This window comes from Octopus sinensis, linkage group LG20 (genome assembly GCF_006345805.1).
Source record: "Octopus sinensis linkage group LG20, ASM634580v1, whole genome shotgun sequence".
NCBI classification, from domain to species: Eukaryota; Metazoa; Mollusca; class Cephalopoda; order Octopoda; family Octopodidae; genus Octopus; species Octopus sinensis.
In genome coordinates this window covers 4,371,309-4,384,616 of record NC_043016.1, presented here as the reverse complement: position 1 = coordinate 4,384,616, position 13,308 = coordinate 4,371,309, and the positions used below count along the sequence as shown (strand labels likewise).

At 37.0% G+C, this 13,308-nt stretch overlaps 1 protein-coding gene across 5 annotated transcripts in view; it reads right to left on the bottom strand.

The window, feature by feature from the left end:
• LOC115222469 (calcium uptake protein 3, mitochondrial) overlaps positions 1 to 13,308 on the bottom strand; it is a 380,133-nt gene that overhangs the window by 13,745 nt on the left and 353,080 nt on the right. For all 5 annotated transcript variants that reach the window (XM_036511684.1, XM_036511686.1, XM_036511685.1 and 2 more), the window contains 2 exons: positions 1,350 to 1,527; positions 964 to 1,072 (listed from right to left, as the gene is read on the bottom strand). In XM_036511684.1, coding sequence (XP_036367577.1) covers positions 964 to 1,072; positions 1,350 to 1,527 — 287 coding nt within the window. The remainder of the gene's footprint in view (positions 1 to 963; positions 1,073 to 1,349; positions 1,528 to 13,308) is intronic.

Sequence of the window (13,308 nt, the reverse complement as noted above, 5' to 3'; positions counted from 1 at the left end):
CTTTGACAAGTGGTTCTTCTTAAGTGTGGCTGTTAGAATTTTTCCCTGATGTCTCTTGTAAGAGTTCTTGTTCAGGACCAGCTTCATAGTGGTAACTCCAACACCAATCCCTAATTCCTTTGCTTGGATTTTCCATCACCTTTCAGGAGAGCTGAAAAGAAGAAGAGTGTTTGCAGGCCTGCAAGACTAACGTCTGGTTTAGTAAGTAGAATGGTTAAGAACCAAGCTTCTTAAATGCCCACACATGCTTGAGCTTTTATATATATATATATATATATATATATATATATGCAAACACTCTTCTTCTTTTCAGCTCTCCTCAAATCCTCCCTCAACAATCCCATTGCCCTCCCTCCATCATCTTTAGCCACATGTTTCTTCTCACTAAAAGCGTTAGCATGAGAAAAGAAATTGGACAATAAAATATTGTCCAAAAGAACAATGAGTAACTTGATGTCTAAAGATCTGCCAAGAGAAACGAGTGAAAATACTCCCAAAATGTACACACGAAACACTGAAAGTTACTGATTTCTCCAGTGCAAGATTCATCTCTTATTTATCTAAATGGTACTTCAGATGAAATCAGTAATGATAAAAAGAAGAGTATGCCAGGTTGCTGGGAATGGTATGTAACTAACTAGTTCAAAGAGAAACCCAAAATATAAGTAGCTGAAAATAAAACACTTATCATGAACAACATCTACATCTTATGTCTAATTTTCGATATTGAATTGGGTTGGAGGGTTTTTCTAAAGCAGGCGTTTTCACAGCTGAATGCTTTTCCTATCACTAACTCTTTTAGCTGTATTTTAAGATGCGCAGGGGCATGGTGTAACAGTTTTGATGTCAAGATAGCCATGATAAGCTGTAAACTATGAAAATATTTAGTCGAGTGCTTTGTATCTATGTTCCATCCTTTGGCTATAGAATGACAATTTGGAAAATGCAATGTCTGCAGCTTACCTTGAGATACCGACTGTTCAGCAAAGGTATACATTCTCATTGAAATTTGAAAGTCATCAAGATTATTCAGAAACTGGCAAAAGCTTTTGAATTCTTCAAAAGTTATTCCCTGTAATAATTATTAAAAAAATAAGTTTATTTTGAAAAATAGTTCTGAGAAAATATTGTCTAAATTGAATGTAGGGATATACAGCAGAAATAATACTAACAATATAAAGTAGTTACCATGAAAGGCAGTGATCGATATGTATGCATATGTACAAGCATATATATATATATATATATATATATAATCAACAGGCACACATGCATACACACACGTATATACTAGAATCATAAGAAATTATTTGTCTTAAAATAGTTATAATGAAAAACAAAATACCAACCTTTTCTTCTGGCATCCTCTCTCTGACACGTCGAATACACTCTTCAACTTCATTCTTCTCCAAGACTGTGTAACGTAAGAGAATACGTGCAAAGTCTTCCTCAGATATTCTTTGCATACCTTTGGAGAAATCGGTAAATTCCAACTGAATAACTTCTGTCTGCAAATTTTCCATGAATCTTAAAAAAGAAAAAAAATCATAATCACAATGATTTATAACATTGGTGTAAGGTCACAGTTTTTAAGGCTGAGTATAGCCAATGATATAGACTCTGAGTACTTGGTCGGTACTTTATTTGACACCAGAAGGGTACAAAGTACACCTTAGAAGGACTTGTTCTCAGGCATAAACAACCAGAACTCATGCAACAATTCTGTTGTGATTCTACCAAATCAACACCATCAACTATAGTATTAGTGGTGGTGGAGGAGGACTTCTTATTGAAACACAAAGCTAGCAATTTAGTAATTCTCGGCTGGGTGGGTGAAGGATCTTCTGTTATTATCAACCCCAGTACTTAAGAGGTACTTTATTTTATCAACCTTGAAAGATGGTTCGAAATCCAGAACATAAAAGATCCAGAAAAATTCCTGCAGTCTTTTATCTAATGCTTTATTAATTCAGGTAACTAACACTTTAATAATGATAATAATGGTTTCAAAGTATGGCACAAGGCCAGCACTCTGAGGGGTGGGGGAAGTCAATACTTAATTTATTGATCCCAAAAGGATGAAAAGCAAAGTTGACCGTGGCAGAATTTGAACTGAGAACATAAAACAGATGAAATACTACTAAACATCTTGCCCAGTGCACTAATGATTCTGCCAGTTCACTGCCATAATAATGATGATGATATGGTGATGGTGGTGGTGATGATAATGATGATGAATTTTGACTCAAAAGGTCAATAATTCTTTGGGGCTCTACTTGATACTACCAATCCCCTGTACTTGACTGGTGCTGGATTTTATAAAATCTGAAGGGCTAAAAAATAAAACTGACTTCCTCAGGAACTGAATTTAGAAATATAAGAAACTGAAACAAATGTTGCAAAGTATTTTTCCTGATGCTCTACTGATTCTACCAGCTTGTCACCCTATATAAGAGCAGTAACAGTTTCTGATTTAAGAGTAAAGCCAATAATTCTGACCCATGTACATGACTGGTACTTTATTTTATTGATTCTGGAAGGATTAAAGATGATGTTGACCCAGGTGGGAATTGAGCTCTGAGCATAAAGAGTTAAAAGAAAGACTGGAAAGCAATTTTTCTAAAGTTCTAACAATTTTACCAGCTGATGGAGAATTAACCAGATATATTTATCAAAGACAGATTCAAACATCTTTGTACTGTACTTTGATGAATATTTCAATCACATCTGACCAATAAATAAGTCAGAAGCTAAGAGACTTTCAGAGTATAAGGATTTTGAAATGGAAATAAATAGGATATGAGGAATCAAAGTTAAAATACTGTGTAACTGGATATGATAAAGAAGGGCATGAACAAAAATATATAGATGATAACTCACAACTCTACTTATAATCCTACAATATAAAAGAGAAGCAGATCGGCAGTCTGCTCATAACAACATCTATTAGAGTGAGGAAAAGAAGGGGAGCAATTAAAATATTTGTCATTGTATTTTTAGAAAAAGAGAAAAAAATTTGGGAGAGAGTGTGAGTGTGTGTGTAAAAGATAGATAGGTGTAGTGTCACCCCAGTAACTAACACATTTTGATTAAAAACATGGAAATTTTAAGTGCAAGTCTGTCAACACAAAACAACAGAGCTTCAAAAAAAAAAAAAAAGACTTTCATTATATAAATACAGTTATTTCTTGGTTGAGTATGTGTGTGTGTGTATTTCCGTATGTGTGTGTGTGTATTTCCGTGTGTGTGTGTGTGTGTATGAGAGAGAGAGACAGACAGACAGACAGAGTGCATGTGTGAAAGATAGATAGAAAGGTAGACTGTTGTCACTACAGTAACTAACAAGACTTTCACTATATCAAAGTCAACTATTATTAGAAATTAGATGTATGATTAACAAATATTTTTACCTGCAGTATAGCAATGAGTAAAGGCCTAGTACAAAACAATAACTCTCCTATGGCCACATCCTATGCAAGATACTTTTAATTTAATATCACTACCCATCCAACAGATAAATATATTCTCATCACAATTTATAATCAATAAAATAACAATGCATACATTTACATAATCAATATCCAACATAATAACTCCACCACATGGTAGCCAAAACTCCCTCAAATCACACCTTAATGATTGAAATAAAGGATACAATCAATGGACAATGCAGGCCCTCATATACAAAAAGATGCTATTGCCATACCTCTGTGTAATCAGAGATGTCCAGAGGATAAACAACATCCCAAAGAATGTGCCAGAAACAAACACAACCCTTAGTTTACACACTTAACAAAATACCACAACTCATAGCATAAAACTATAATGATACTTACACAACACATACAAAATACAATTACCACCCAAAGATATAACACCACTGGCATGGTTTATACTACATACAGCAAACAAATGAAACACTTAAATAACAACAGAAACCTCAATAACAAAGCAAAACAGATATAGAGTATACAAACAGAAATGTAAATTCTCAAAAGACAATGCCTCAGGAACACAGATTTGTACTTGGTGGTGCAACAGAAACTAGTACGAACTAGTTGAAACAATGATCTAGACCAAAATTATTTATAGTTGTTTTGACTTCAAATGAATTTATAGCAAAGATTTGAACTTAACACAGTGAAGTTTGAAATTTGCCATGGAAAAAAAAGTTATACTGGTATTCTACAGTCTTTGTAGTTTCTGTTACAATTGTATGTATGGTGTATCAATGTTTATGTTTACACAGTACTTGTACACATTTAGAGACTTGTACACACACATATCTACAGCAGTGACTTAACAAAAATGTATATGAAGCATTAGAGAAAAAAATGTCAACTTTCCAAAAGATTCAGAAAATAGAAGGCTTTGAATTCTTTGACGGAATTTAGTTATTTTTAGAGGGAAAGAAAAAAGAAGAAGAAAAATGGAACATCTTCATTTAAGTTGAATAGTAGTTATTAACATATTATAGCTCATTGAAGAATGAAGTAAAACTTACAGAACCTTAGAACTGTAATCAAGCAGGTGCTTTCGACAATAGAATTATGTAGCCTACCAAGATAAAAACCTATTCTTATCAGAGACAAAAATATTTGCTAAATTTAAGCTCTGTCAATGATTACATAGTAGAGCAATAATGCTTTTGATCAGTATAGGACACCTGAGAACAAGGGCTTGAAGAAATAAGAAGATAGAAAACAGAGTATTTGTTATATTGTTTTTCTGTTTTGTAAGAAAAAAAAAACCTCTTTCAGTATAAGTTCAGATATGGCTGTGCAGTTAAGTAGATCTCTTTGTAATATGTATCTCCAGGTTCAATCCCACTGTGTATCAACTTGGGGAAATATGTTCTATCATTATATTGGGATAACAAATGCTATGCAAGTGGTTCTTAGCAGGCCAAAACAGCCCATCAACCCATTTAATTTTGTGTGTTTGAACTTAGACTGGTTTAAAACCCAATCTAGTGCTTGTGTTTGAGCATGCTAATTGCTGAATAATCAGAGACAGAGTAGCAGACAGAAATATGCCCAAAGATTGAGATAATTGACTAATATTCGTAAAATGATGTTATAAGATCATGGTTCAACAGCAGCTGAAAGAAAAGAAGATACACACACACATACATATGTATGTGTGTTTTTAATTACATATATATATATATATATATATATATATAGGTGCAAGAGTAAGTAGCTTGCTTACCAACCACATGGTTCTGGGTTCAGTCCCACTGTGTGGCACCTTGGGCAAGCCTTGTGAGTGGATTTGGTAGATGGAAAGTGAAAGAAGCCCATTGTATATATGCATGTGTGTGTGTGTTTGTCTCCCCAACATCGCTTGACAACCAATGCTGGTGTGTCTACATCCCAGTAACTTAGTGGTTCGCCAAAAATGACCGATAGAATAAGTACTAGGCTTACGAAGAATAATTCCTGGGGTTGATTTGCTTGACTAAAGATGGTGCTCCAGGATGGCTACAGTCAAATGACTGAAACAAATAAAAGAATATATGTTACATATATATGACATGAATCTGCATCCAGGAGACAGGCTCGAGTTGTGGAGAGTATGAGCTCATCTCTTAATTACCAATACTCGTAGGTCCATTCAGATCCAGAATAATATGTCAGGCTACTATTCTCAGGGGTAGAGGTGGCTTCCATTATTTTTGACAAAACTGTTGGAGAAGGCAGCTCTTGCAGTCAAAACAGTAGCAGTCATCTTTCACTGCTTGTCGTTGGAACTTACTATAGTGACTGAAAGAAATGAAGAAGGTGTTGTCACTTAAATCCAATGACACATGGCAGTCTCATTATTATTTCACTTCTTGGTCTGATTTGTACTTTATAAAGGCCTTATTGATGAATGTATGGCATGCAGGCTCATGTGAGAAGGCGAGCAACCATCATGTCTGTCTATCTGTGTCATATCAGTACCAATTCCCAGTGAACTAACTGTATGTGTGCATATATGTATGCGTGCGTGTTTGTGCATGTGTACATGAGTGCATGAGAGTGTGTGTGTGTGTGTGTGTCTGTGTGTGTGTGTGTATAATATATAAAAACCTCTTATAGGGATATTTTATCCAAGATACACTCTTTAATATATATTTTGAAGAGATATTTGTCCAATGAATATATTGTATAAAATATGAAATATCAAACATTATTATAGAGTTAGAAAACAGATGGATACAAATTAATTAATTAATTAATTAATCAATCAATCAATCAACATATTCACCAACAAAATTACAATTACAAGACCTATATAAATATATAATTTTGCATTTTAAATAGCTTGTACGGAGTATCATCAGGGTGTACAAAGGACAATACAAGGATTACATTAGGATACATTTGGAATATTCAGAATATACAGACATGTATATTATGTGTGTGTGTATGTGTGTGTGCGTGTGATAAAACTATTCTTTTTATTTCAATTCAAACATAATAATAATAATAATCATGAATGATGGTTTATATTATATGCGTGTAAAGTAATATAATGAATAAATATCATATATATAAGTACTCCGTGCCGGTGGCACGTACAAGACACCATTCGAGTGTGATCGTTACCAGCATTGCCTTACTGTCCCCTGCGCTGGTGGCATGCGTAAAAGATTCGAGCGAGGTCGTTGCCAGTACCGCCTGACTGGCCCCATGCTGGTGGCACGTAAAAGCACCCACTACACTCTCGGAGTGGTTGGCGTTAGGAAGGGCATCCAGCTGTAGATCAAGATTGAAGCCTGGTGCAGCCATCTGGTTTGCCAGCCCACAGTCAAATCGTCCAACCCATGCTAGCATGGAAAGCGGATGTTAAACGATGATGATGATGAAAAGTAAAAGTGAAATAAAATAAAATAAAAGTGTAATATATAGTCATTTTTATTTATTATCTATTATTTTTACTTTATTTTTGCTCGTATATACATTTATCTATATACCTAAAGAAGCAACTTAGAAAGGAACATATGTATCATACACATGCATATTGATGTATAAACTATTGACATACATACTCATTGCATGTATCATCATCATCGTTTAACATCTGTTTTCCATGCTGGCATGGGTTGGATGGTTTGACTGCGGTCTGGAGAGCCAGCAGCTGCACCAGGCTCCAATCTAATCTGGCAGTGTTTCTACAGCTGGATGCCCTTCCTAATGCTAACCACTCCGAGAGTGTAGTGGATGCTTTTTATGTGCCACCAGCACTGGAGCCAGTCAGGCTGGCCTGGCATCGATTACATTCACATGGTGCTTTTACATGCTACCAGCACAGGAGCCAGGCAAGGGGCAATGGCAGTAGCTACGATTCTGGTTTTACTTGTCTCAATAGGTCTTCTCAAGCATATCATGTCATCCGATGTATCAGGGATATTCTTAACATGGCTGGACATGCGTGGCTGCAATCTCACTTTAGCTTCCGGATCTTCTCAATCACAGCATATCTCCAAAGGTCCTGGTCTCCAGTCATTGCCTCCGTGAGGCCCAATGTTCGAAGGTCATGCTTCACCACCTCATCCCATGTCTTCTTGGGTCTACCTCTTCCACAGGTTCCTTCTACAGTTAGGGCGTGGCACTTCCTCACACAGCTATCTTCTTTCATACATAACAAATAGGCATACAAGTGCAGTCACCTCTCTTGCATATCACATTTGATGCTTCTTATGCCCAACTTTTCTCTCAGGACACTTACGCAGTGGATTATTCTAGCTTCAGGTCTTTCAAGACTACGCATGTCCTCAGCATTCATGGTCCATGTTTCACTGCCATGTAGCATGGCAGTTTGCACACATGCATCATACAGTCTGCCTTTCACCCTGAGTGAGAAGCCCTTAGTTGCCAGCAGAGGTAGGAACTCCCTGAACTTTGCCCAAACTATTTTTACTCTAGTCGCTACACTCTACAAGTGCAGCCCCCTCCCCACTACAGACTTGGTCGCCTAGGTAGCAGAAGCTATGAACTACTAGTCCCCCCCCCCAACATGTGATGGAATCCGTTTTCTGTACATCTTCAGGGTTTATTGCCCCAGTGCATCTGCCACACACAAAAACTATTTTCCTGGTTAACGTTCCTTTGATATTGCTGTACCTTTTATGTGTCCATAGCATACACCGGGTACATCATATGGAGTATATATATACGTAAGCACATGTGCACACATATACATACATGAGTATAAATTTTGCTTCACTTTTACTTCATTTTATTACATGAATATATATTTTATTTTTCTCTTACTTTCTTTTATTCATTATATTACTACACCCGTATATAATATAAACCATCATTCATGATTATTATTATTATTATTGAACTGAAATAACAGGAATAATTTTAACACATGCATACACACACACAATAAACATGTCTGTATATTCTGAGTGTTCCAAATGTATCCTAATGTAATTCTTGTATTGTCCTTTGTAAACCCTGGTGATTCTCCGTAGAAGCTGTTTAAAATGCAAAATTATATATTTATATAGGTTTTGTAATTGTAATTTTGTTTGTGAAATGAAACAATTGTTGGTGAATATATTGATTGATTAATAAATACATCATTATCATCGTTTAACGTCCACTTTGGACGATTTGACTGAAGACTGGCGAGCCAGATGGCTGCACCAGGCTCCAATCTGATCTTGCAGAGTTTATACAGCTGGATGCCCTTCCTAACATCATATATATAAGAGCAGTAATAAGAAACAAGATGAAAAATGAATAAACAATTATCTTATGAACCTCATTAGCTTACAGCTGTTTCCCCTATGAGATGCAGTGGACTCATTTTTGAGTACCTGATTGATACCTTAGTTTCATCAGAGCCTCAAACATGAATTCATGCCTATAAATATGTGTATTATGAATCAATTCATCCTTGCTCCTAGAAACCTTCACAGGGAACTGCCTGTACATGACATCATTAAATCTTGCTGGATAATGATGATGATGATGATAGCAAAATGGCAGTTATTTCTTCCCTCGGTTGGTATAGTTTGTGGTAGGACATCTTGTCATGTGATCTCAACTGAATCTCTTTTACAGTTCCTCCTACCCCTGTGAACGTGGTTTGAGTGCATACACACACACATGTCTTTCTGCTCCCCACCCATGGGCATGTTCATAGAACTATGGACATAAATCTAGACACAAAATTGTAAAGTGTATGTATATTTACATTTCTATGCATGTATGTGCATACCCACAAGGGCTTTAGGAGACTGAAGGAAATTGAAACTACAATCGTATTATTTTTCACACTAAGCACAAGGGTCTGCAGCTTCAAGGCATGCGATTCCCAAAGATCTTTTTCTTTTTTAGAAGCTTGAAACATCCTACCAAGCTTTTTTCCAGTTCTACAAGTTCAGAGCTTCCATAATCAATGGTAGGTCTGGAGAGATAATTGAAATGCTCAAGCAGAGACAGGTAGATGTATGCTGAGTTGTAGGAGAAAAGTGTGTATGAATGGATAATGGTAAGCTTGCACTCAGTGATTCAGACAAGAAATAGATGTGGAAGAGTTACTCTGCAAGGCTATTGAATGTGGAGAATGAGTGGGATAAAGGGAGTCTCCCTCATGTGAACCCAACAAAGGGACCGGCTATCCTTGTGGACAGTAGCATGGTAGATAAGGCAATTGAAGATATGAAAACAGGTCCATCTGGGGTCATTGCTGAGATGCTCAAAATATCTGGTAAGATAAGATACAGACTAGTCACCTGCATAGCTAATTTGGTTATTCAGGAAGGTGTAATACCCAGTGCCTGGTGTAACAACATAATAATTAACTGCTATAAAGGTAAGGGGTATGCTTTAGATTGAAGCAATCACAGAGGCATCAAACTCCTGGGCCAGGTGATGAAAATTACAGAGCGAGTTACAACCCAATTAATTAGGGGCAGAGTTAAACTAGACAAAATGCAGTTTAGCTTTGCCCTGGTGAGAAGTGCTACTGATGTTATTTTCACAATCAGGCAAGAATAAACCATTATCCTTGTCATCTGTAAATCTAGAGGAAACCTTCAATAGAGTGCCCCCACTGTATGATATGTGGGCTCTGAGGATGCTATGTTTTATTTTTCCCTCTTTCCACAAGGCCTATGTATAAACGATTAAATCAAAAACTCTAACATCAACCTTTCACTCTTGGGTCCTTCATTACTGACAACCCCATTTTTATCAACCATTAAGTTTTCCTTTTCAACAAGTCTCTCACTCCAATTGCCCTCCATTTACCCATCAACCCTGGTTCTTCTTTGGTCATCACTTTCCTGATCACACACATCTGTCATATCATCACAGATTTGATAGATTGCAAGGCAACCCTGTAACTGTACAATTTAGCAAATGAGTAAAAATGTTGTAAGGATGAGGGGAAACCTTAGTCGTTTGAAGAGAAAACAATCTCTCTAATGCTAATGCCATGACAGCAAAATGCACTCAGTACAACCTGCAAAATGGTTAAAGTCAGATATGGCATCCATGTAGGAAAACTCAGTTACAAGTGAGGTATGAGTGAGGTGTGATCTTATGAGCCATCAAAGTGGACAGTAACTCTGAATAAGGACTAATCTGAACTGTAGTAACCAGCCCAGCACAACCTAAGCATAAAAGGATGTTGATAAACCATTAATCAATCACTCTTTCCTTATCTCTCTCTTCACACACACACAGATATGCATGTATATTACAATATATAGTAAAAAGTTTGTTTGGAATGTTGGATGCACACATGCCTTTACTGTTGTTGGAAATAGAAGTAAGACGCAAGTGGTACCATGTGAGGCTGTTGAAGAAAGAGAATGCTTATTAATCCACATGTGAATGGTATAAGTTCAACCCAGGAACATACTTATGTATGCATGTTATGTATGTATGTATGAATGTATGCATGCGTGTTATGTACGTACTTGTAAGTGTCTATGCATGAATGTGTATATATGACAGATCCCAGCAGAGATTCCATCTACCAAATTTCCACTTGCAAGTCATTTGTCAAACTGGTTGGGACACTTGCCCAAGGTAGGGACACAGCATGCAATTAGATTCTGAACCATGAGTTTCAAAAGAGAATTCTGTACAACTCACCATGTGCATAATATATGTAAATAAGCAATTTTTACAAACTGCTAATTTTTACATTTTATCGTAATTGAGAAAAGCTAAACTATATATGAAGTGACATAAAGGAGGAGCATGGGGGAAGAGGAGAGAAACCAAGTTATATACAGAAAGTGATATAAAGAGTGTCAAAACTAAAATGATTAAGGTGTGTGGAGGTGTGTGTGTGAGAGAGAGAGAGAGAGGGAGAGAGAGAGAGAGAGAGAGAGTTATTCTGACTTGATTTTCAAATATCTATATTTAGGGTAAGAATGCTGAAGTAGAGTAGAAAATATTTAAGACATTGTATGATTTGTATGTAAGCACAGTATTGTAGTGAAAAAAAAAAGAAAAAAAGAAAATGTACAAGTATTTAAGGCATGTAGCTTTGGTATGTAAGTAGGTATGTGGGACGGGACGATAGGTAAGTTGGTAGCCTCTATATTTACAGATGTAATGCTTACTTCAAACAGTAAATCTGTACTTATACATATATATATGTATACACACACACATGCAAATATGTCAGTGATTTAATGCCAATTAGTGGTGTGGACCAGGGGTGTCTGTGTGTGTGTGTAGTAGTAGTAGTAGCAGCAGCAGTATCATCCCAGATATAGGAGCAAAGACCAATTGTGGGTCTCATTTGAATTTTGCAAAGTGTGAGCATCCGTTTGGGGTTGAACATTATGGCCCTGAAGAGAAAAGTCAGATTGACAAGACCAAACCTTAGGCAGACTACAAGTGGTTGAAAATGAAGCAGAAATATCTCTATCAAGACATACTGCATGGAAGCTACAGATCCAAGAGATGAGAAATGGGTAAAGCCCACAGGTGAGACGTTTCGAGAGAAGATATGCATACGAGACAAGGTGAAAAGCCTTGCAGATATAACACCAACATCGTTTTCACTGAATTTCTCTAAAGTGTAGGTCTACAGGTGAATGACATAAAGAGTGAATCTAACTCTGGATGTTGCTTTGATGGTCACTGAGTAGGGAGAATTTCAAAATATTGGAAAAGACCATTTTCAATGGCTGTCACTTTTAGTTTAGAGGTAAGTCCTGCAGGACATGGGGTGCACTGAAGTGAGCTTACAAATAACAGATTATATCCTTGTAGAGAGTGAGAAATTCTAAAGTTTAATGAGTATAAGAACATATCCTCTCAGTTTTTATACATGTGTGTATGTGTATGTCTGTCTATCAATCCCTATACACACATACGTGAGTACACACACACATAACACATAGTGGCTCATCCATATTTCAATGCATAAAGCTTGCCTCTTCTCGTTCCCAACTTCACCCTGCTGACCATGTCATTCTTTTCTTTTTGCCTCTACCCCAGGAAACAGTATCATCTTTACTACTCTTGCTACTTACCTCCCACTACTTTTCTCAACTCAAGGCTCCTTGTTCATCCACCTTTCAACCCTGCCCACTTGGGCAGTCTGCCTCCACATCCACTCATTCTCCTTCCCGTACATTGTGGTATCACCTGGACACCTTATTGCCATTATCTTATCTCTTGCAATTCCTAACTCTTCATTTTCTCTTCCTCTACCACAAGGAACCTTGCCAATCATCTACAAGAACATGCATTGCCCCACTCCTTCTCATAATTCAATACTCTCTTCTCCTAGCATGAAGCTGACCTCCACACCAGAGTTTGTAGTTGTATGAGCTGCATAGTGACCTTGACAGGTGTAAGTACAAAGAAAGCACCTGGACCAGACTGTACCAAGGGGGTTGGCATCAGGAACGCCATCCAATCATAGAGACCATGCCAAAACAGACACTGCAGCATGACGCAGTCCTTGGATATATCAGATCCTGTATCAAACTGCCCAACCCATGCCAGCTTGGAACACAGATGTTAAATGATGATGACAATGACAACAAAAAATACATAAAATAATATATGGGTGTGTGTGTGTGTGCATGTCTCTCTCTCACTCTACACTCACACACACACACACACATATATATATTTCTTTATTGCCCACAAGGGGCTAAACATAGAGGGGACAAACAAGGACAGACAATGGGATTAAGTCAATTACATCGACCCCAGTGGGAAACTGGTACTTTATCAACCCCAAAAGGATGAAAGGCAAAGTCGACCTTGGCGAAATTTGAACTCAGAACATAACAACAGACGAAATACCACTAAGCATTTCGCCTGG